Raw genomic sequence first — 23,893 nt, 5'->3', positions numbered from 1 at the left:
TTTCTTTTCTCTGTGTAGCTTAAATTCGTTTAAGCAGAGACTTATATCTTCCACTCATTCTTCATCATGACAACAAAGTAAGCATCACTATCTATAGAGGCACTGACTCCGCTATAGTAATTCAGGAATTCTTCCTCTGTCACCTGCAGGAAAACATAAAGGGGGAATATTAAAAAAAAGGAGAAAATGGACACTTGTTCTGAAGGGCAGTTATTAAGCGGTTTGTACACTGCTGGATTTTTGTTCTCTACAGATGTCAGTTCTAGGGGGTGCCAAACCATTCAACTCAATTCCCTATATATATTTTTTTAACCTTTTAAGATCACGGGGTACTGGGAGGCACCTTTTAGCGAGTTGTATCATCGTTTGATTCTCTTAGTTGGCAAGATGTTGCTTCTTTTCTGCTGCATGTGGGATGAGCAAGGCTTGTGCTTGCACAGTATTCAGGTATCTAAACCATTCACACAGACAGAGGGGCCAAGATATGGAAAGCAAGGCAGAGTTTTAACTACCTTGCAATCCTTCCTTTTTGATAACCCAGCCATGGGCGTAGGAAACCCCTAAAAATCTGGGGGGGGCAGCATTTTTCCCCCATCAGATCCCCACTTTCTCCCCAACTCTCACACTATCTTTCCCCTCTCCCCCCTTCTCACACTATCTACCCCCTCTCCTCACACTATCTACCCTCTCCCTACCCCCCTTCTCACACTATCTACCCTCTCCCTACCCCCCCTTCTCACTAGCTACCCCCCCTTCTCACTAGCTACCCTCTCCCTAACCCCCCTTCTCACTAGCTACTATCTCCCTACCCCATTTGTAGTTCACCAACCCTGCAGTCCTGTGGTGGGAGCGCGAGGCCTCTGTCTCGCTGCTCTTCCGCGATACGCGCAGCTTCACTGCTGAGCGCCGGCATATGACGTCATATGCCGGCGCTCAGCATGAAGCGCCGGCACCAAGACAGATGCCTCACGCTCCCACAACTGCAGTCGGGGCAGCGTTGACGCGGGTGGCGGCAGGGAGCAGAGGAGACAGAAGGACGCTGAGCGGTTGCTGAAAACGACCGCTCGGCACCCCCCTCTCTCTCCTCCTGCGGCGTTTCTATTGGGGGGGGTCCTACAGCCCTGGGGGGGGATTTCTTCATTATTGGTCCCCCCCCTAGTTTTCCATTGTCTATTGTTCCCAATATAATTGTCTCAGGGACTGGTCATATAGCATCAGAGAAATGACCTGTTTTTTTTCCGGAAAATTTGCTTGCGCTAATAATGAAGTTGTAAAAAGTGCTCCACACCTGCCCATCCTTGTTATTGGATGAATCAAAGTTGTCCAGAAAACTCTGGAACACCTGCTTCTCATTCCACTCTCCGTTCCTGTATTTCTGGTGACACTTAGGGTTGTAGACGCCCTTGAGATCTTCAATGGTGATCACCCCATCTCCTGTCCTGTCCATTTTACTGAAGGCATCCAGTATGACCTGTCTTCGGCAATTTGACATTGGGGGCTGTAAGACATATAAAGGGTGTAAATATATAAATGACAGTGAAAAGAAAAAAGTCGGTACGCTAAGCTAATCTCAGGCTCAAATAATACAAATGTGTAATACGAGGCCTACCAAACAGGCATGAGCATGCTGCAAATACAATGTATTGGCTGTACAGTGTATACAAAAAAACAAAAACTGTCTGCGCTTCTCACCCCAATAAAGTTGGCAACAAATATATAAACATAATATAAATGAGAGGTTTTGGTTATGTGAATTGGCCAAAGCATAATTAAGCTCACCCGCCACGTCAAGGCACACTCTCAATAGGGTGAGAACCTACTCTCACCTCCTACATAGTGGGCACACAAAGCAGTTTATACTGCTACCAAAACCTTATTAATGTGTTGGGGGAGGTGCAATTAAACCTCCTCCCAACTAACCCCTGGACAGCAAGCTGCAACCAGACTGATGAGGAGCCAACAACCTCAAATATGTGCAAACAGGGAAAAAGAAAAAATGTTGGTGTGCTAAGCTAGCATTAAATTCCTTTCCTCAACCCCCAATTCATTGTACCCACCAAACTAACCTAACCCAACCGGATATCCCGAAACTGATGATCAAAGTGATAACATGACTTAGCCCAGCTCCCATTGGTTACAACAAGACTACCTTAGTTGTGTGGCAAATCCATGCACCGGGAACCATCTGGTAACATACAAGATGCACGTCCTGTAATGTTTTAAATAGGATGTACTATTACATCCTAGTGGTCATTGTAGCCACTTTTTCCAAATGCAGTAACATGCCCTAAGACCCCAAAAGGTTAAAAGGAAGTAATGTTATTCCTCCTTCTTAGGTACCCTTGGCGGCCACAGTTTAATGCATGGTAATCCAAATCCCATGATCTCTCACCAATTTTGGCAGGGTGTCTCTGGGGATTTCTGCTAGGGACAGCAAGACCTCCAGCCCAATGATGGAGAATAGTGTTAAACAGAACATAGCTTACCTGCTAAACTATAGTGGCAAAAAACATAATAAAGGTTAAATGTGACTTTGAAGTTACTGATCCCACTTCTCTCAAGTATGAATGTTCTGCTGTAATTTGGTCCACTTAGGTCACTTATGATCTGTGTGAATTCAGTTAACACTTATCTATAATACATTTAAATTAAGCTATTTACTCCGCATACAACATATAATTTTCTCTTACCCTAACGGAGTTCAGGAACTCATCAAAGTTAATAGTACCATTTCCATTTGTGTCAAACCGTTGGAAGATTTCCTGCACCTCTTCAGGCTGTAGGAATAACCCATATGTCTGGAGACCCTTGGAGAGTTCTTCTAGGTCCAGACCGTTACTCCTGTTATCATCCATGATTCTAAAAGCCCTGAGAGGGCAGAAAAAATTCAAAGATGGGAGTATGTGAGAAAAAAACTCTAAAAAATAAAAAGGGGCGAGAGGTGACTGTTCCTAGGTTGCTTAAAATCAATAATTAAGACCACCAGGTACATTTTATAATTCCATAAATGGCCAGGGGCTCAGGGTTCTAGCTCAGTCAGTCATGCTGTACCAAAGTTGGCTTGCTCAACTCTAGCTGCTAAATATCTATTTATACAGCACCTTCATTCTCACATAAGGAAAAAACATAATCAATGATCGTTTACTACTCATTCATTAGCTTCGGCAACAAACAAAAATTATACTATTCTCTGCTTACATTTTTAACACAAAAAACAGTTACTTACTAGACTGAACATCAACAGTAATATAGGGGAACGGAAAGCAAAGCTCACATGGTGACTATACCTGAATACTCTACACAGATGCATAGACCATGTTGCATCTTATTTTGCTTACCTTCCCAGGCCTTTAATTCCAGATGCCCCTCTAGCAAGGCACTGAAGCCTCAGCTTCTCCACGGGGTCCTGGCAGAGTGGATATTTGCGCCGAGCTTTGGTCATCATGTCTCTCTCCAGCTGAGGTATTCCAGCCATGCTCTCTGGCTACAACACAAGACAAATGGTGTAGAGAACACGCAAAAGCGACTTGCTGATTTTGTACTCAGGTTATGGGAAGTGGAACAGGTAACAATGTTTAAGCACAGTAATTTATGATAGCCTGATGGCTATGATTATTATTTATGTAGCTCCAATGAAATGCACAGCTCTAAATCAACAAATAATGGGTAAAACAGAGTCAGTTTGCAAACCAAATGGAAACTGTCCACAACCCTGGAGTTCTTTTTGATAAGCGCAAGGGTCGATCTAAGCCTCAGCCGTCTGTCTGTGGTGATTGAATCAAGGTGGCACTATTCAGGGACATAGTCTTCCTCATGAGACATTTGTATAGTAACAGCAGCACCTAGGCCAGTCAAATTATTGGAACCTAAATCCTTGTGTGCCTCTTTCCTCCCCAATGTCCCCGTTTTCTAAATGTTTGGAGTTCATCAGCCATCAAGTCACAGTAATGTTTAGATTAAAGAGCGATGCACAAATGAAATTAAATTTTTTGCATTAAAAACACATTTCTTAAATGGAAAACATGGGGGCAGATCAGAGAATATTCATACCTGGGGTGCCATTTGGTCTAGGGCCAGTCCTCATAAGCACGAATAGCACAGTAGTGTGGTGCTATCACTTATTGATCCTTTCCAGACCCAAGAAGGGCTCAGTACGTGTCTACTTAAATTATTGAGTAGAAGTCACCAAAGGTACCAATGTCTACGATAGACATTATTTAATTAAAATAAGGAAGATCAATACAATATGTTCTAGTATTTAAAGGATGGTGCTAGTATCCAGAAACGATCATATCTAAAAGATCTGTCATCCAACATGGTGTCTATGGTGCATGGTAGAGCCCTGCGCGGGACTACTTTTTTAATCCCGCTCCCGCCCGCTCCCGCGGATTTTAATCCCGCTCCCGCCCGCTCCCGCAATGTGGGTGTTCCGCTCCCGCCAGCTCCCGCCACATTTGGGGCCAATCATGCCCGCCTCCTTACCTGATTTCCCGCGCAGTCCCGCGCGGCTGCCCTCGAGTTGTTCCCTCACGGCGTCTCTTCTCTTGCTCTGCCCAGGAACAAGGCGGAGTCACAGGAAGTGACGTCACATCACGTGACTCCGTTTTGTTCCTGGGTGGATCAAGCTAGGAGACACTGTAAGGGAGCAGCAAGAAGGCAGCCTTGCGGGACTGCGCGGGATTACCGGGACCCGCAGGTACAGTGCCTGACCGCCCGCTCCCGCCCGCAGCCCCAGCAAGACCGCCAGCAAGTTTTTTGGCGGGTCCCACGGGACCCGCCTCCCAGTGCAGTCCTCTAGTGCATGGTATGCACATGTAGTTTCAATTCAGAAAATAGCTAAATCAGATTTTTATTCTTTGATATTTCTGTTCCTTTAATACAATTATATTAAATCTCCTGCCCCTTTTAAGTTATTCTGTTTAGAAGGGTATTGTGCCACTGTGTCAGATGGTTGTTGGCAGGGCTAAATTTGAAATCCTGAAAGAAGGGAGAAAGTACCGGGAAACTAGGATATACCCCATGGCTGTGCTGCCAGGGGATAGGTAGCAGCCAGATATACATGGATCCAGAGATTTCTGACTTCGCTAATTGCTGAAAGCCAAAGTTTTACTTTCAGTTTCCCGAAAATCTACTTTATAAGGTTGTATGTACTAAAAATAAAAAATAAAATTACAATGTAACTGTGTTTATAGATAAGAATATGCAATTTATACATTAAAAAAAACTATGTTATGTGTATACCATGGAGAAATGTTTTGCCCCATGTCTTATCTCCTTCTTTAAGTTGGTTCAAACCAGCTTTTGTAAGGGTGGAATGAGGAGGACAGAGAATTCCAGGATAGAAAATTGATTCGAGGTAAGCTTCAATGAGGTGAACTTAATATGTCTAGAGCAATTACACGTGGACCGTAAAACACACAGCCTTTGGTATTTTTAATGAATGGACCTATTTATGCTAAAAGGCCACCCCTTTCTTGAAAGGAGTAGAATGAAGCTTTTCTTAGCATGTGCTAATCCTTCTAATGTGTGACCTAGGGAATAGGGAGCTATTGAGACTATGTTTCAGTTGCTACTTACTGTATTTCTAAAATGTATCCCCCTCTTTCTGCAGAACGTTGGAGAAGTTTAAGGGGAAATAGGGTCACTATTACTTTTGGTGACATTGCCTTAAACTTCTTTCACAGTTTCCTGCTAGACAATGGATATAAGTTAGGAGAATGTTTTGTCATATGTTCTATAGTCGGTATATTGCCAATTAAAATCATATTTTTTTGAATATGGCTAAACACATCCTAATATTTGGGCAGCATGGTTGAATTCCACTAATTGGAGACGTAACACTTTTCTCCCTTTTATTTTTTCCATCTACTAATATTAGGTCCTTGCCCTCTGCTACTGGCAACCACAGTAAAAAAAAATATGTTTTAGGTTTAGGAATGTTTCCTTTTTATTGGTTGAGGTTTTCAGGGTATTTACTATTATTCTTTTCTTACTAACACGCCAGGACATGGACCCTCAGGTTGTTATCTCGCCACTTGCATTCACAAATAAAGTTTACTATGTTTTTTTTTTTTAAGACATGATGTAAATGGCTTGTATTGTAAATTCTAAAAATTAAAAAATTGATGTCCCTTATAAATTTCCAGTGAATCACGGGAGTTGTATTAAAAAAACAATAGCTATCTGACCCTGATGAGTGGTATAAGGTTCTTTTTAATCCTAAAATTATATTAGAAATATATGACTGAATGACTCAGCTCCAGAAGCCTTTCTTGTTGTGTTTTGTTGTTGGTAGCAACAGTTCGTGTTATGATCCCTTGTTACACAGGAAATCCCTTGTCGGTTGTTGTGTTTTGTATCCGGGAATGCAGGTACCAGAAGCTAAAAATAGCTGAGGGATCATTATAATCACATGATCCTGTAGGGACCACAAGAATATGTCTGTGGTTGCCATAACATCCTACATTAAACTACTTGTTTTACACACATACAGATTCTTAAGCATCTTTACAAAAGGGGCAATACAAAATAACACAAAAAGTGACAACAAAACTGAAAATAACAAACAGACCTAAGGGCATACAGGCTCTGCTCTTGCGACTTTGCTACGCCTTAACCAGAGCCGGCCTTAGGCGTTGTGGCGCCCTGTGCGGACTACTCCTCTGGCGCCCCCCCTCACTGCCCCTTCAAACTACCCGCCCTCTCTGCCCCTTTAAACTACCCCCCCCAAACTACCCCCCCCTCTACCCCTTCAAACTACCCCCCCCTCTGCCCCTTCAAACAACCCCCCCCCTCTGCCCCTTCAAACTACCCCAACACCCACCCACCACTTACCTTGTTGCCGGAGTCCTGCGGTAAGAGTGGGAGGCATCTGTCTTCTCACTCTGCCGGCATTTCATGTTGAGCGCCGGTATAGTCCGGCGCTCAACATGAGATGCTGGCACCGCGACGGAGTCACGGAGAGTAAGGGGCGCCGGGCGGTTGCCGAGAACTTCACGAGCAACCGCTCGGCGCCCCTGACCGGGACTTAGATTAAAGCATCGTTTTTTTTTTTTTAAACTTTATTTAACATCAATGATGTTAAATAAAGTTTAAAAAAAAACACAAAAAAAAAAAAAACGATGCTTTAATCTAAGTCCCGGTCAGGCGCCCCTGCAACCATGGCGCCCTGTGCGGTCGCACAGGTCGCACACCCCTAAGGCCGGCCCTGGCCTTAACCGTACTTTTTATCTGTGCTTTAAATTACTTTCCCAATTTCTGTTTTGTGTGATACGTTAAGTCATAAATGGTTTTACTAAACCATGCTGTTTGTCCTATTTAGGTGCGTGTGTGTGACCAGTTATATCTTGGTGTTATAGTCGTATCCCTATTAATACACTTTTAATTTTTCACATAGTTATGTGCCAATGTCATAGCTGCCTGCACATTTTACTTCTATGCATGTTACTAGTTGTGACGGGGTCACACCTATTCGGGTATAACTTTATGCCTGTCTCCATTGACTTATATATTCAAGACATCTCTTCATGGTCTGAGCATTCAGCTAAAAGAAATTCTGCATGCTGATGCATCCTTTTCACATGTTCATGTAGGCCGTCAAGTATCCCTGGCTGCTAAATTCTCTTTGAAATCACATTATAAATTGAGTTATAATTCTATAATTATATTTGGTTATAAGAAGCAGGTGCCCTGGGAGCTTAAATTCTTCTAGTTTTGGGCACTGCAATGAAGCATTTCACTACAGTAAAGGGCTGGGTTTCTCCCTGTGTAACACATAATTGTACATGGAGAGATGACATTCAAGAAACCTCGATGATTTATCCATGTAGAATGGAGCCAAGTTGACCCTTCTTGTAGCAGAAACATTCTAGAATTACCTGTTTAATGTAGACTTACCTCTTTATGTCTCGCTGTCTTGTAAAGCTAGTTAAATCTTTCAGCTTCGACTTCGTGCGTCCTCCTTAGTGAAAGCTGCAGCACTGTGTACCAGATACAGATGTTTTCTGAATCCTGTATCTGTGGTAACCTTAGCATCTCTGTGCGTCACTGCAGCACTTGCACAGTCGCAGGCACAACCCTGCCCGCTGCTGAGCGTTATCATCATCTTCAGATACGTACTATCTGGTAATCAAAGAAACCAAAAAACATTGATACACAAAAAAGAAAACTTTTGATTCTGGCCCACTAAATTTTATTTTGGCACATAAATTGTCATCAAAATGTACACGACCAATTCCACCGTTGATGCACATAAATGCTACAAGGGCATTTATCTTGAATGTTATTTGCCATGACCAAACAAAAATGCAACAAAAGCATATACATAAATACTTGAACAGATTCATACAAATGTATATACCCAGACCTGTACACGTGCTCATATGAACTATGTTAAGAAAATGTGGAACAAACCTGATTTCCATAAGTTTCATGTATATTGTGATACTCCCCAGAATCATAAGCGGGGGTGTCTATAGAGTGCCCCAAATGTTGCAGGGAATATATTCTGAGTAGCCACAGGGAGATGCAGAGTAATGCAGTGATTTATTGTGTATATGGTATTCTGTGTATTTTGGGTCCCTGGGGTGAATCATTTGGAGTTTAGGGTGGGCCAGCACTCTACTTTACGTCTTAATTGTAACATATGGCAGCCGAGGATCCCAGACCAGCAGTTCCAACACTCCCAGAGTTCACTCAGCTGGATCTCATAATTAGAAGGTGGTTTAATATTCTACCTGCACAAAACCGTCAGGCATCCGTTCAGAAGCTGAAGATGAAGACCTTTTAGCACGACAATGACCCAAAGCACACATCCAAATCCACAAAAGCATGGCTTCGCCAGAAGAAGATTAACGTTTTGGAATGGCCCAGCCAAAGCCCAGACCTGAATCCAATTAAACATCTATGGGGTGATCTGAAGAGGGCTGTGCACAGGAGATGTCCTGTTTTTGCAAAGAAGAGTGGGCATATAGTGTCATGTCAAGATGTGCCATGCTAACAGACTGCTGTAATAAAATCAAAAGGTGCTTCAACATAGTATTAGTTTAAGGAGGGGGCGTGGCTGGCAGCCTAACAAGATGGCCGCATAAGCCTGGAGCTCTGCAGGACCCTCTCCGTTATTTCTACGTTTACCACGACTTCCAGCGCCATGGGCAAGCACAACAAGGTCCCTGGGACCCCGAGACCACAGGGGACCAAGGACAAACATGCTGCCACCTCAGTGCGGGCGTTTTTCCACGCTACCCAGGACCACGACTCCCGAGACTCTTTCGCCAAGATGGCGCCGTCTCCCGCCAGCTCTCATGACGATGGGGTCGAGGATCCCTGTTTAGACCCGCCACTTCCCGAGCAACTCCCGCTGCAAGATGCGCTACGCCTTCTACCTACGAGGGCAGAAATGGTGCCTCTAATTGAGCAAGCCACGCAGAGTATTCGCGATGCGCTGGCCGACATTAAGGCGGATGTTCATCAACTAGGCGACCGCGTGGCCGCCGTCAAACACGACAACGTGCGGATTGTTGCCACAGTGGATTCCCTTTCCTCGCAGATGTCCGATCAGACTACAGCGCTACGACTCCTGGCACGCAGGGTCGAGGATCTCGACAATCGTGGCCGCCGCAACAACCTACGAGTGAGAGGGATCCCGGAATCTGTACCCCAATCGGACATCTCTTCTACGCTCCAAGCAATCTTTAATGACGCCTTGCAGAGGCCTGTCGACACGCAAATTCTCTTTGATAGAGCGCACAGGGCTCTCAGATCCAGAGGGGATGCCAACGCTCCGCCGCGAGATGTCATCTGCCGATTGCAGGATTACCCCTTGAAAGAGTCTATCCTGAGGGCCTGTAGGCAGCGCTTGAGCCTTACCTGGGACGGTAACTCCATTTCTATTTTTCCGGATCTCTCCCCGTCTACTCTGCAGACTCGGCGCATTTTGAAACCCCTTACTACGGCTCTTCGCGACGCCTCAATACCTTACCAATGGGGTTTCCCCTTTGCACTGATCGCTCGCCGGGATGGAGATGCTTTCATCATTCGCCAAGCTTCCGACGTCCCTCAATTTTTGCGAGACCTTGGCCTTCCGCATCTCACCATCCCCGACTGGGAAATCTCCTCTCCGGCCCTCGCCCCGCTCCGTGACCCCGCGAAAGATTGGTCTCCTAGGCCCCGTCGCACCAAGAGGCAGAAGATACCGGACGCCTGAACTCCTTCTCAGCGTTCGACGGTTTGACCCTGCTCTTCACACTATTCTGCGCCGGCATGGTTCCTGGCTGCGAGGCTTCGGTCGCTGTTACCTCTTGTCCCTACTTTTTTTTTTTTTTTTTTTTTTTCGTGCCTCGGTTCGTCCATCTTCACAGTCTTGGATCCTGGTGTCCCCAACGTGCGTCTTCTTTTCGTCTCCCCTGATTGATTGCCAGGTATGAATGACGTGGGGCACACTTACCTGTCTAACCTGTTTGGAGGGACTTCATTTGACACTTATCGGGACATTGCCGTTTCTGTTTGCTTTTGCATTTTGTTTTGTTCGCGGTCGCCGTTTGTGTTTTTTTTTTTTGTGACTTGTTATTCTTTTGATTTCTCGCCGTCGTATTTTTATCCACGCAGTCCTGTTATGGCACTCTCCTATACGGTTCTCGATGCCCGTGTGTAGACTGCATGTGCGGGCAATTGCCTCGCCGTTGCTACATATATTTTAGGGTCAACACCTCTATGACTGCGTTGTGCCCCTTTCGGCTATCATACATTTACACTCACACACATTACGGCCTTAAGGGTCATCCCCTCTTCATGGTTGTCGCTCCAACACACACATTCCCATGTTACATCGCCTTTCAGTTTTGTCTTTTTTTTTTTTTGTCGTGGTTTTTATTTTATTTTCGTACATCCTCACTTACGGAGAGGGTGCTCCTGCACCTCCTTACCCGTTTCTCTCTACTTCGTCAGCTTTCCAACACCCACACTCCCTGCTCCACATTCTCCCCCTCAAGAGCCTACCCGCCTTGTCCTTCGGGATAAGGTCCTAGGGTTATTGACCACTAGCATGGTCACCTGGCTCACGATTCGTTGTGACTTCATTGGGCACAGGTTTGCCCTTTTCTGTTCTTTTTGTTTCTGGTTTGTTTTCTGTTTATTCAACTTACTGGACGTGTATGTGCATTACCCACAGCTGTTTATGTCAATGATGCTGGGTTCATATGTCTGACACCTTTGTTAAATGCACCTCCCTCAATGTGAGGGGATTAAACAAGCCACAGCAGAGATCTAAAGTGCTCCATGTCCTTCATTCATTTCGTACTAAAATTGCCTTCTTACAAGAAACCCATTTTCTTCGTACTAGGGAGCTTACACTCCGAGACAGATACTTCCAAACTGCGTTTTTTTCTAGCTCCCCCCACTCCAAGACCAAGGGCGTCGCTATTTTGCTCCATAAGGTCCTCCCGTTCCATCTTCTCGACGTCTGGAGGGATGAGGAGGGTAGAGGTTTAATGGTCAAGGGGTATTTGGCGGCCCACAAGATTTCGTTGGCTACGGTTTACGCCCCAAATAGGGATCAGGTCCCCTTTTTAGTGAAGTTTCTTTCTCGATTGGCGGAGTTTCAGGAGGGCATTACGGTTTATGGGGGCGACCTCAATATGGTCATGGATCCCAGGCTCGACTGCTCTGCAGGGACCTCCCACATCCCGTTTGTGAAAATTAAGCGGGTTAAGCGTATGCTTCTCCTCAATCAGCTAGTCGATACGTGGCGGGTCCTCCACCCCTCTACATTGGACTATACCTTCTTTTCCCCCCCTCATAATCGATATTCCCGCATTGATTCTCTCTTCCTTTCTCATCATCACCTCTCCTACCTCCATTCTGCTGCTATCGGGTCTCAGACTCTCAGTGATCACGCCCCTGTCCACCTCACCTTACGCCTGCCTCTGCTCCCCCCGAGGGTTTGGTGTTGGCGCCTCAATGAAAACTTGCTAGATGCCCCTGAGGGTGTTGCGGAACTCACGTCACACCTGCAGCACTATTTTGAAGATAACCACCTTCCAGACTCCCCTGCCCCGACGATCTGGGAGGCCCATAAAGCCGTTATACGGGGACACCTTATCAGGATGGGCTCGCACCGTAAGAAACTCAATCAGGCTGAGCTATCCTCTTTGTCGTGTCGCATAGCGGAGCTTGAGCTGCAGCACAAGCTCTCGTTGTCCGCTACAGTTCTGGAGCAGCTTCAGGCGCTTCGGTCCCGACTTGTGACCCTCCTGGATTCTAAATTGCGGAGAAATTATCTCCTTCTCCGCAAACATTTCTATGAATTGGGTGATAAGCCTGGGAAGTTATTGGCCCGTGCGTTGCGCGCTAAAAGAGCTGCTTCGTTTATCCCCAAGATTAGGGACGCTGGGGGCGCTTTGCATCATACCACTAAGGATATAGCCGCCTGTTTTGCGTCCTTCTATCGGGAGCTTTATAACATTTCTCAAGGTCACTCTCCCGATTCCCGTACCACGTCGCTCATTGATGATTATTTGTCTAAGCATCTAAATAAACGTATTTCGAGCGCGGATAGAGAGGTTTTGAACTCCCCGATCACTCTGGAGGAGGTTGAGAGAGCTATTAAGTCCTCCCCTCAGGGTAAAAGCCCAGGCCCGGACGGGCTGACTCTCGTTTATTATAGGAAGTTTTTCTCAGTTCTAGGCCCACATATGGTGACCCTTTTCAATTCGCTTGCTACGGGCGGCTCCCTTGACCCCCTTTCTAATGTGGCGCATATCACTGTCATACCAAAACCTGGTAAGGGCGCAGAGTTATGTGGCAGTTATCGCCCTATTTCACTGATCAATACTGATCTTAAGGTGTTTGCGAAAGTTTTGGCTCTCAGGCTCTCGCCACTTCTTCCCGACCTGGTTCATGACGATCAGGTGGGATTTGTCCCTGGAAGGGAAGCTAGGGACAACACGATTAAGGTCTTGGACCTCCTGGCGCAGGCGCAACATCGGCAGACTCCCTTCCTGCTAGTTTCCTTTGACGCGGAGAAGGCCTTTGATAGGGTCTCGTGGGCCTTCCTGTTCCGGGTTCTGGAGAGACTGGGGCTTGGTCCCCGCTTCCTGCAGCAGGTGAGGGCACTTTACACCTTGCCCTCGGCCTGCGTGAAGGTAAATGGAATTTTGTCCGAGCGCTTCATGTTGGCTAATGGTACGAGACAGGGTTGCCCTTTGTCCCCCTTATTGTTTATTTTAATGTTGGAACCCCTTGCTAACGCCCTCCGCTCGAACCCCGATATAACCGGCCTTAGTGTGTCTGGGGTCGAGTATAAGCTTTCAATTTACGCGGACGATATGCTCTGTATGCTCTCTGACCCGTTGTCGTCCCTTTCCCATGTAACGGCTGAACTGCGGCGGTTTCAAACGGTCTCTCAATACAAGATAAACATCCAAAAATCTGAGATTCTGGGCTCCAACGTTCCCCCGCCCCTGAAGGCCTCTATTCAATCTCAGTTTCCATTTCGCTGGGTGGACGAGTATTTGACCTACCTCGGGGTTCGTATACCTGCTGACCTATCCGCCCTGGTTAAGGTTAACTTTGACCCACTGTTATCTTCGGTCATAGCCGACCTTAGGCGATGGTCTTTCCCGCATATCTCGTGGTTCGGTCGGGTTGGGGTACTGAAGATGAACATCCTCCCGAGGTTTTTGTATCTGGTTCAGTCCCTTCCGGTGTATCTCCCTAGGTCGTACCTGAGGGCGTGGCGTAGAGCATTTACTAAATTTGTGTGGTCTGATCGCCCCCCCAGGCTTGGTTTTTCTTACCTGACCCGTCCTAAGGAGCGGGGCGGCTTGGGCCTCCCAGATATAGAGGGGTATTGGGTCGCTTCTCATGCTCGTCGTGTGGTGGAGTGGGCAGCCCACACCCCTAAGCAGTGGGTGCGCATTGAGGAATCCTCCTTCGGGGTGGATATTTCGGCTGTGCCCTGGTTGGCGGACGTCCATCGCCGCCCTGCGATTCCTAATCATCCGACTATCCTTCCCACGTTGCGGATACCCCGCTCCCATCTTTCACGGATGGGTTGGCTGGGGTCCCCCAGCCATCTGTACCCGATATCCTCCAACCCAGCCTTCCCTCCAGGTTTAGGGGCGGGTGCCCTATGCCACTGGTTGCCTGACGGTGTGCGGGTCCTCCGGCTTCACCATCTTTTTCTAGATGGTGCGCTCCGGCCGGCCTCCTCCCTGTCCCAGACCACCCAGATGCCTTTTAGTCTCCTTTTTTTGTATCATCAACTGAAGCACTTTCTAGCAGCACTTTCCCCTGTCTATGATTCGGCGCGCCCGTATACCCCTTTTGAAATTATCTGCTCGGACAATGCTCGCCATGCCCACCTATTATCCACCATGTATAATTTGTATGTTTCGCACCGGTCTCAGGCTAAGCCATACTTCCTCGGACTGTGGGAGAGGGACCTGGGTCTCTCTCTGACTGATGAGGACTGGTCTAAAGTCCTCCTTCTTACCCATAAAGGGGCCACCTCTTCTAGATTGCAGGAAACGTCATATAAATTACTTACTAGGTGGTACAGGGTCCCGGCGGAGCTTCACCACTTCCTTCCTCAGGTTTCCCCGCAGTGTTGGAGATGTGCCGCGGACACTGGCTCTTATCTCCACATTTGGTGGGCATGCCCTCGCATACGGCCCTTTTGGGATGTGGTAGAAGCGGTACTTAGGGAGGTTGTAGATCCTGCTTTTTGTCTCACTTCTGGGGGAGCCCTCCTTAAGGTCACGCGGTCGAGCCTGGGATCTTATAAGCGCTCTCTGGTCATTCAGCTCCTTAACGCCGCCAGAGCCACTGTCCCTAGGTTCTGGAAACAACCCCTCACTCCTCCGATCTCCGCTTGGCTCTCATATGTTAACTTCCTCTGTCAAATGGAGGATCTGGTAATGTCCTCTAGGGGCTTTGGCTGTGTCAATTCTTTGAAGTGGTTGCCCTGGCAGGCCTTCCTCGATTCTCCTGCCTTTCAGAGGATCTTATTGGGCCTCCCCAGGGCTCCTCAGGTTTTGGCTCCTGTGTAGCCGGTTTTTACAGTCCTCTGCTGTGGTTACTTGGTGTTACCTTTTTTAGCTCAGGAGCTCGCTCTCCAGCTCTTTTTAATTCCCCGTGGTTTTAGTCATGTCTACATCGCGTCCATTTCTTTCTTTATTTGTTTATTTGTTTTGTGTTCCTTAGCCTGTCTCGGTTGCGTCCGAGTCGACAGTTCCTCGGCTCTTCTGATTGTGACTACCTCTGCTACGCAAGCCAGATATCATTCGCGAGGATTTTGCCTTATGGGTTAATGCTATTTGTTTGTTTTATCCTCTCGTTACGGTGTTACTTCTACTGTGCCTGATGATTATGTTATATTTGGTCTTGTGGCTCTCACCACTATATGATCTATTATGTATTACACCCTTTTATTGCTGGTGTCTGTATTGTACTGTTTTTACCATCTTTTTCAATAAACTGAGACTTGGAAAAAAAAAGTATTAGTTTAAGGGTGTGCACACTTATGAAACCAGGTTATTGTGAGTTTTTTTTTTTTTTTAAATCCCTCCTCCCTCAAAGATTTCAGCTTGTTTTGCAATTGAATTGTTCATGTTATAGGTCACACTAAAAGTGGAAAAAGTTCCAACATGATTTATATTTGTCTCATTCTTTACAATCGCAAGAACCTGGCATTTTAATGGGGATGTGTAGACTTTTTATATCCACTGTATATATATTTACAGTCTTATAATGCACCAAGTGCCTTAAAAGAGTATGTAATGTTGTTTAAGGTGTACAGAATAACCATGCACAGCTCAGATGCTGTTATGACAAACAATTGTCATAAAAAGAGGCAAATGCCATTTAGGTTAAAAAATAAATTTAAAAAAGAGCCTTGGAATTGGCTCTTTCATGACCAATGTACCAGTTACATGTCATGACTTACAGGACCCATGATGTATCTGGGAGGTATGAATTTTTCAAATTGGAATTTTGACATGTTGAAAATTTTGCCTCCATGTCCTATTTGGGAGATCTTTGAAGCTGGCCAATTCAATTTACCCCATCAAATCATATATTTTTGAAACAAAAGCTATCCTGTGGTATTACAAATACTTACAATGCTCACATTTTACCACCAGCCTCTGTCAAAATTTGCAGAAGTATTTTTGTGTGTTTTTTTCCACATATATTTTACTTCAGGTATAAATTTACACGTCCTGGTATATGCCACAGCCAAACAATAATATGTGTTCAGCAGCATCTCTTGAGTACAGTACTACTAATGCTGGTATTTTAACTATTTCCATGCACACATTTTACCACCATCCTTTGTCACAGTTTGCCATAGTATTTTCTTGTGTGTTTTTTCCACATACATTCTACTTTATGTATGATTTTACAGTTCCTGGTATAAGTTACTCTCAAACAATCCCAATATGTGTTCAGCAACATCTCCCGAAAACAGTGATACCCTGATACATTGTCAGGTTATCTGGGAGGTAAAAGGCCACTTTTGTGAGGCGTGCATTTTTTTGGAATTTCAACATCTGTCCTGTTTATGGGACACCTTTGAAGCCGACCAATCTGATTCACCCCATCAAATCATACATTTTTCAAAACTAGGCACCCCATGGGCGTTTAAAATGGTAATATTTTAACTCTTTCCATGTGAGAATTTGTTTGAAGACTAGCACATAAAAAACAGTATATATATATATATATATATATATATATATATATATATGGACTTCTTTTAAAAAAACATTGTTGGAACTGGTGGTTCCCCTGATGCTGACATCAGTGGGGTATTATTTGTACATGTTATCAAATTATTAAAAACATTTTAAAAAAAATGTTTTACTAATCACATTGTGATTAGTGAGCTGGGCTCCATTTACTAAACACAAGCCACCCGCCATTAAGCCAAAAGGCAAACAACTCGTTAACCCTTACAAGAGGGCAACTTTAACCCCAATAAAAGCCACCACAAAATAATTTATGAATATTCCTTTTGGGTTAAACGATAGGAGCCTAAAAAGACACTTACATCCTTTTTTTTTTTTAAGCTCATGACCCTAACCTCAACCTCCCTGCCCGACCTTTATTTGAACCCCTACAATGCAGCCCTGCCCTTTATATGTAGCCAGGGCTATTCAAAATATGCCAATGAAAGTACATTAGCGCCACCTAGTGGCAAACTGACAATATGAAGGGAATCCAAGCATTTCTTGGCAATATCTGCAATCATACAGGTGCTTGGCCATGATGTGCTTGGGAGTATCACATTTACGCAGCGATTCTTACAGTATATACATTCAAAAGGGATAACAACACTAGAATCGACAAACACATTAGTTACGGAAGGTCCTGCTCGCAAACTTACAATCTAGATGAAGTAGAGGAGACGTGAACATAAATATGCCTTGATTCATCTGTTCTCTGCAGTACTTTTATTTAACAGTACTTTCAAATTGGTTGCAAAGCATGTACTAGACTGTATACCCGTGGAATGCTTTATCTATAACAGTAGCTGGAGAAATAGACTCTTCTTTCAATAAAGGTCCATTGTGTCCTGACGCACTACGCTGTCTCATACAGGCGTCCAGGTCATTTTGGGGAACAAATTTACTTTTTTCACATTATGCTTCATTGTACATAGTTCCAGCGATCCCCTTCTAGATATCATAATAAACTAACGAAATAATAAAGAATACGCCCCTCAAAATGAAAATGCACGTCTGCTTGCGGACTTAACCAACAACGCTCTAGATGTACCGGTCCCAGACTTCTTGGGATCAGCCCACGCGAAATAATGGCACAGCTAAGACTGTGTACCTAATACGGCCCGCCCCCCGGCTATAATACCTAATTGGCTAATGTCAAACCAGCTCAGCTAACTAAACAGCCAATCAGAGCACGAAGAGGAAAAAAGCAGCCATCCAACCAGCGTCTAGATTCCCCGGTAGCATGTCGTCCAATCAGCAGGCCGTATTTGCACGCTTCCTGTATCCGTGACTGCAGAAAGTTAAATATTTGCAGAAGTTTCCTTGGCTAATTACACGGCTAATTAACGACCTGACTGCAGAGACTGTGGGATGCTGAGGTAGCCCTAGGTGATTATCACATCGGTGATAGTGTCTTACCGGTTTGCAATACAGACGGGAGAGACTGTTCTGGGTCACAGAGATTTCGATCTGACTACAGCTGGAATTGGACCCCTCAAAAAGCTGGCAGTGGAATTATGAGGACGGTCTACATGTCTGTTCGCAGTTAGGCACTACCTAGTTGCACTGGCTCAGTTCTGTTCCTTTGCCTGTAAATATCATCTAAATGAGTGTCTTGATGTAGTGACAGCATATGTTATAATTCGTATGTAGCTCTCAGATGTGGCACTTGTTAGGTTGGTTGCACATGAGAAAAGATGACTTTTTCAGATATATAACTTGAGCTTTGGGGATACTTGTAACATGTCTGCTCTGAGTGCAGTTCAGATAAAGGAGGCCAATGCCCACCTGGCAGCTCTACACCACAGGGTGGCAGAACTGGAGGGCACTGTGAGGGAACAAGCAGAGAGTCTAATCCGCAAAGACGAGCAGTACCGGGCTGCCATGAGGGAGATCGCGGATGCCAAGGACAGGTCAGTTGTGTCTTTGTATGGTTGTTTAGTGGAATACATCCCATTGGATCTGGTAGAAATAACATGCTTTCACGGTGTACATCCAACAAGAGGCAACAGGGAAATGCCACAATGCTGCCCTCCAGTCTGTATATTTGTGGAGCAAAATCTATTGAAGTACTTTATGATCACTTTAATACCCATCATTTATATGAACCCCACCCGCTGCGCTCACAACGCCAGCGCTGGAGCTGACTGATGGTAAGCATACTGTGTGCTACAAGATGTGTTCAGCACATCTCCTGCATAGAAAATAGCTGGGCGGTGGTAGCGGCTGTGCATTTACAAAAGGGACACAATGGAAATGTAAAGGGACCTCTCACCTGCGTTAAAGTGTATATGATGGCTGGATTGTCCCTGTAATGTGTTTATTAATGTGACTGCAGACGCTTGCTGCGTAGCTGTCATTTAGTGGTCAGAGCAAAAGCGGGGCACGTGTCTTTTCTTTGGCGCTGACTAAGAAACAGTTTTGGAGACATAAATACTCAAATTGTGATCTCAAAAATCTTTAAAAACAGTATTGAATGAAAACAGGTTTGTACAGTGTGCAAACATATATGAATCCTTTGGAATTGCCTGGATTTCTGTACATAAACCTTTCAGTTTAATAACTGGTTAACACCCCTATGGCAGCAATAAGCTGAACCAAACATTCCCTGCACAAGGAATGTTGGGTCGTTCTACTTTACGAAATGGTTTCAATTCGGCAATGTTCTTGGGACAGCTGGTGTGAATCGGTCACTATTGAGGTTATGCCGCAGAATCTCAGTATTGAGGTCAGGGCCCTGACTGGACCGCTCCAGAAAGTGTATTTTTTTTCTGTTGGAATCGTTATATTGTTGATTTACTTCTGTTCTTGGGGTTGTTGTCCTGTATCAGCAACCAACTTCTGTTGAGCTTCAATTGCCATATAGGCTGATAGAGAACCTTACATTCTTCTGCAAAATGTCCTGGTAAACTTGGGAATTTTTCCATATACTTTGGCCAACTGTCGTGGCCCTAAGGGAGCAAAGCAGCCCCAAATCCCCTCCACCATACTTCACAGATGTGATGATGTTGGCGACTGTGTCGTTTCTTCCCAATACATGGCAGGACGTGTTCCTTCCTAACAACTTGTTTGTTTTTATGTATCCACACAATAATATGCCAGTAGCGCATGTGCTCTTTTGCAGCAATAGTTTTTTGGACAGCAGGAGCTTATTGAGCCTACTAAGTTTACCTATGATAGACTCATCAACCGAGATGTCAGCCCGTTCCGTAGATTTCTGTAAGACTTTAGCAAACACTCCATGATTCTTCTTAACCTCATTGAGCATCATTTGCTCATACGGTCGTCTTTACTGGACACCCACTCCTAGGCAGAGAGTGTTGCTCTGTCTCCATTTATAGAATGTGTCTTACTGTGGACTAATGAACATCAAGGCTTTTAGACTCCACAACTCTCTCTTTAGTGAATAAACTCAAATGTCATGGATGTGGTTGCGTGCAAGTTACATCACAGTAACATCCCTGACAGCTGGGGAAAGAACACTGGCACCCGTATGTTGTGTCAAACAACAGTTTGTTTGGTTTTGTTGATCTTCTTCAATTTAATAACGGATTAGCTATCTTATATGATACTTCATTGCATACAACAGACCCTCTATTTCTGATTAACTGCTTTATTTTAACTTGTATGTTACTTCCAATTGTTTGACTTATGCTATTAATTGTCATAGAGGACCAGGCTAACATATGCAGTATTGTGTTTTGGAATGGACTGACCTTTTGTTCCTTTTGCATTCTAGTGAAATTTCTGAACTCCGTCAGAGGCTGGTACAGTCTGAAGAGGCAATGCAGAGATTGGTGGCCACTATCAAGGAAAAGGACAGAGAGCTGGAACGGCTGAGACACCACGGTCATCTTTTGGCCCAAATGTGTCGTAGTCGTCCTCTCTTGGATTCCTTGGTTTCCCTCATGGTAGAAGCAGAGGGTGTACCATGCCTGCCAGCAGAGGATGATCGAAACGGTCTCTCGAACGTTCCAGACTACCTACAAAGCGAAGATGACCTTGATGACTCGGATGTAGACAGAACACTATTTGGGACAACAGTCTAATGTTTTGGCGCTTATTTTTTCTTCTGGAGAAGAGGGACAGACAGTGCCCACCTTTAGCACTCAAAGAGGTGATCCTAGAATGGCAAATGGGATGCAAAAAAGGGCGCACCTGTAGTGTGTGTGTGTGTGTGTGTGTGTGTTTTTTTTTTTTTTTATCTGGCTATTTTAAAGCTTCGATAATTTTTTTCACGCAATCATGGTCATCGAGTGTTTCGGATCACTCTTTTTGTAAGTGCTAAAGGTTGCCACTGATTCTCTTTATTCTCCTTTTGCTACATTGAGACAGCAGGATATTTTCGACCCACATCACAGCTGAACATTGGAGTTGGGTCCATATTTATGGTACTTAGCTTTGTGGATTTTTTTTTGCTTTTCTTCTGACATTTTTCAGGGTTCCTGTAATTCTATCCATTTTACTGTAGGGGTCTGTTCTTCAATGGTCAATGACCATTTTTGAAATGCTGGAAATAAGTGTCTTGAATTTAATTTCCAGTTGTACCACCTAAAATAATGAGGAAGCGTGTAATCCCTGAACAGTGTGATAAATAATTCCCTTTTACCGGATTTCTACCTGATCTCAATAATCTGCGTAACCTACAGTTTTGTGGACATTGTGGCATAGTACTTTTAATAGGTGTGGGAAAGGGTTTGACAATTAACTCTATTCAGGATGTTGTGGGATGGAAAACTGTGATTGTTTTAATTTGCTTTTGAAAATGACAACATTTTTAAGTTTATTTTTAGCCATATGGGATGTGGAACATCATTGTATGTGATAAGAAAATTTTTATATTTAAAGATATATTCTTAATCAAGTATGTTAAATAATGATACTTGTTTCTATACATTCATTTAATTACATTTTTCTGTACAAGGGTCATTTTCCAATTGAAAAATCAGGTTGTTCATTTAGGGAACATTTTATACATTAAACTTTATATAGTCACTCATCATGGTTTCTATACAAAACACACAATTAAATGGGAGGAACAGTGCTTAGTTGATAAAGAACCAGCAGATTTCATATTCTTTATGTGTCAAAATAATTTTTTGCCTTGTAGTCATTTTAGGTGTATTCACCAACACGGGGGTTTGCAGAAGAGCTCCATGGAATTGCAGACTTAACTAGGCATTATGATTGGTCAAACCCTGTAAGCTTTTTATGCAAATAGGACTGGTATGTTCTAGCATTATGTGGATTTAATATGGGGAAATTTCTTGAATGCCATCTCACTAATTTAACTATTCATTATACAGGGCTAGATGGGTCTTCATGCAGGAGAAACACATGTTGGCCTCTCATAATGCAGATTGAAGTTATTTGCAATGTTCTACTACCTTGCTCCTCTCCTTTTTAATGGTAAAACCATTCCAAAAAAGCCTAATGTGTATAAGGCTCTCCTAAAGAATAAGTAAAAATGGCAAAAACGTCTATTTCTCTGAAAATTATGTATTAAAAAAAACTCCTGCCCAAATTAGTGGGTCCAACAATTGTATTTTGCATCCATATGGATTTGTAAATACAGAGCTAACTGTTTTATAAAGTGATATATTTTTTTTAGATGATAGCTTCAAAATCAGCTTTAATAAATAAAGCCGGTTTGAAAACTAAAGTGGGCCATCAGATAAAAAAAAAAAGAAAAAAAAGAAGTGGGCATAAGTGATATGACTATGTGAATAAAAAAAAACAAAACAGTTTTCTAATAATAAAGTTTAATACAATTTATTACCAGTCTCTTGTTATCTATCCTATAATATTAATCTAGAGGTTTGTTCTGGTATAAAAACAATCTACCACGAAGGTGCATGAGGAACGGGTAGGAGGACTCCTAGATGAGATGGGGAAAGAAATTGAAGGGGTATATGTAACAAGTGGGGGGGGGGGGGCAAAGAACAGTGATAACTGTGCTGGGAGATCAGTAAAACGAAAATGTTACGTTATGGTGTATAGGACGATTTATTGAGTAAAAAAGATGTTACCTACGGGAAAAAAAAAGAAATCCGTAAAATAGAGAATGGATGGTAATGTTTGAACGTAAGCTCGTTTGCGCAGGGCCCGTCTCACCTGTTGTCTCTGTTAGTCCATTTGTTATGTTACATACTACTTGTTTTGTCAAGTCCATCCATTGTACAGCGCTATGAAATTTGATGGCGCTATCACAAGAAATGGAAAGCAAATGACTGGAAAAAGGAGGATTAAGAGGACAATCATTGTGTGCTCACTGATGCTGCTCCCCACCCCCACCGATGTTTGTGTCATCTAGTTAGAGAAACATTCTATTACTGTGTATTTATCACTGTATATAATATGTTGCTGTAATCCCCAAGGTATGTTTAAAAAACAAACTGTAGCTAACCTGCTACATAATTTCCACGCATTTTAACTTCTAAAAGGTACATTTATGCATTTACAATAATGTGTAATTAAAGCTTAAAAAACTTCTTTAAACAGCCTTCGCGTGTACTCACTGAAGCCTGCTCCTGTTGTTGCTCATCTGATTTGAGGGACAGAAGATCCCACTTTGTCACAAAGGCTCTGAGGTTCTTGTATTCAACATTAACTGCCTATCCCTGTCGACAATGGACCTTAACCTGTCTGCTGAATGAAGACAAAGGTCATCTTGGCTTGTGTTATCAAATAAGTGTGATAAAGACGTGCAGCGCACACCTGAAAACTACTCATTCACTTTGTATGGCGGGAAGGGACCTAACAACTTGGTCTCGAAAGCTCGCAATTAAACTCTCAGCCAATAAATGGTATCATTTTAACTATACTTTTCTCCTATGGTGACAACCTAACAGTGCCTGCTTTGTGCCATATGATAAGCTGACGTGCAGCTTGCTGCTACCTCCCCTTTTATGACTGATTGGCAGCTGGAAAAAAAAGAGAAAATTAAAGTAAAAAAATAAGAAATCTGATCGCCACCTTTTAGATAGCAGTTGAATCCATGGAGCAGGCAACCGATATGCCTACTGGCATCCAGAGGCTGTGCCATTACAAATACCCCTTCCCACACTGCAACCACCAATAATGTCGCCATAAAAGAGGCAGGTGATGAATTTATATGTTTATTTAAAAATGGTTTGGTGAGCATTTTGGACTGCAACTCCCATCAGGCT

At 44.0% G+C, this 23,893-nt stretch overlaps 2 protein-coding genes across 3 annotated transcripts; one reads left to right on the top strand and one right to left on the bottom strand.

Moving 5' to 3' along the window:
• On the bottom strand, positions 1-23,298 carry CAPS (calcyphosine). Of its 2 annotated transcripts, XM_053462350.1 has the most exons (8): positions 23,243-23,298; positions 20,441-20,707; positions 8,736-9,005; positions 7,897-8,121; positions 3,339-3,484; positions 2,691-2,868; positions 1,289-1,498; positions 1-143 (listed from the first exon to the last, which is right to left on the bottom strand). In XM_053462350.1, exons 5-8 carry the CDS (start codon positions 3,473-3,475, stop codon positions 42-44), a joined length of 627 nt encoding a protein of 208 aa, XP_053318325.1. In that variant the 5' UTR covers positions 3,476-3,484; positions 7,897-8,121; positions 8,736-9,005; positions 20,441-20,707; positions 23,243-23,298; the 3' UTR covers positions 1-41. The 2 variants fall into 2 exon arrangements, with proteins under 2 accessions (XP_053318325.1, XP_053318333.1); XM_053462358.1 differs by lacking the exons at positions 20,441-20,707; positions 23,243-23,298 and adding an exon at positions 17,384-17,578.
• On the top strand, positions 18,003-20,892 carry VMAC (vimentin type intermediate filament associated coiled-coil protein). Its single transcript, XM_053462381.1, has 2 exons — positions 18,003-18,637; positions 20,464-20,892. The coding sequence occupies exons 1-2, from the start codon at positions 18,468-18,470 to the stop codon at positions 20,771-20,773; spliced, it is 480 nt and encodes a 159-aa protein (XP_053318356.1). The 5' UTR covers positions 18,003-18,467; the 3' UTR covers positions 20,774-20,892.
• Positions 23,299-23,893: the final 595 nt, after the last annotated feature.

This window comes from Spea bombifrons, chromosome 1 (assembly GCF_027358695.1).
Source record: "Spea bombifrons isolate aSpeBom1 chromosome 1, aSpeBom1.2.pri, whole genome shotgun sequence".
NCBI lineage: Eukaryota > Metazoa > Chordata > Amphibia > Anura > Pelobatidae > Spea > Spea bombifrons.
Note: the sequence above shows the minus strand (reverse complement) of the source record. Positions and strands in the feature narration are given on the sequence as shown.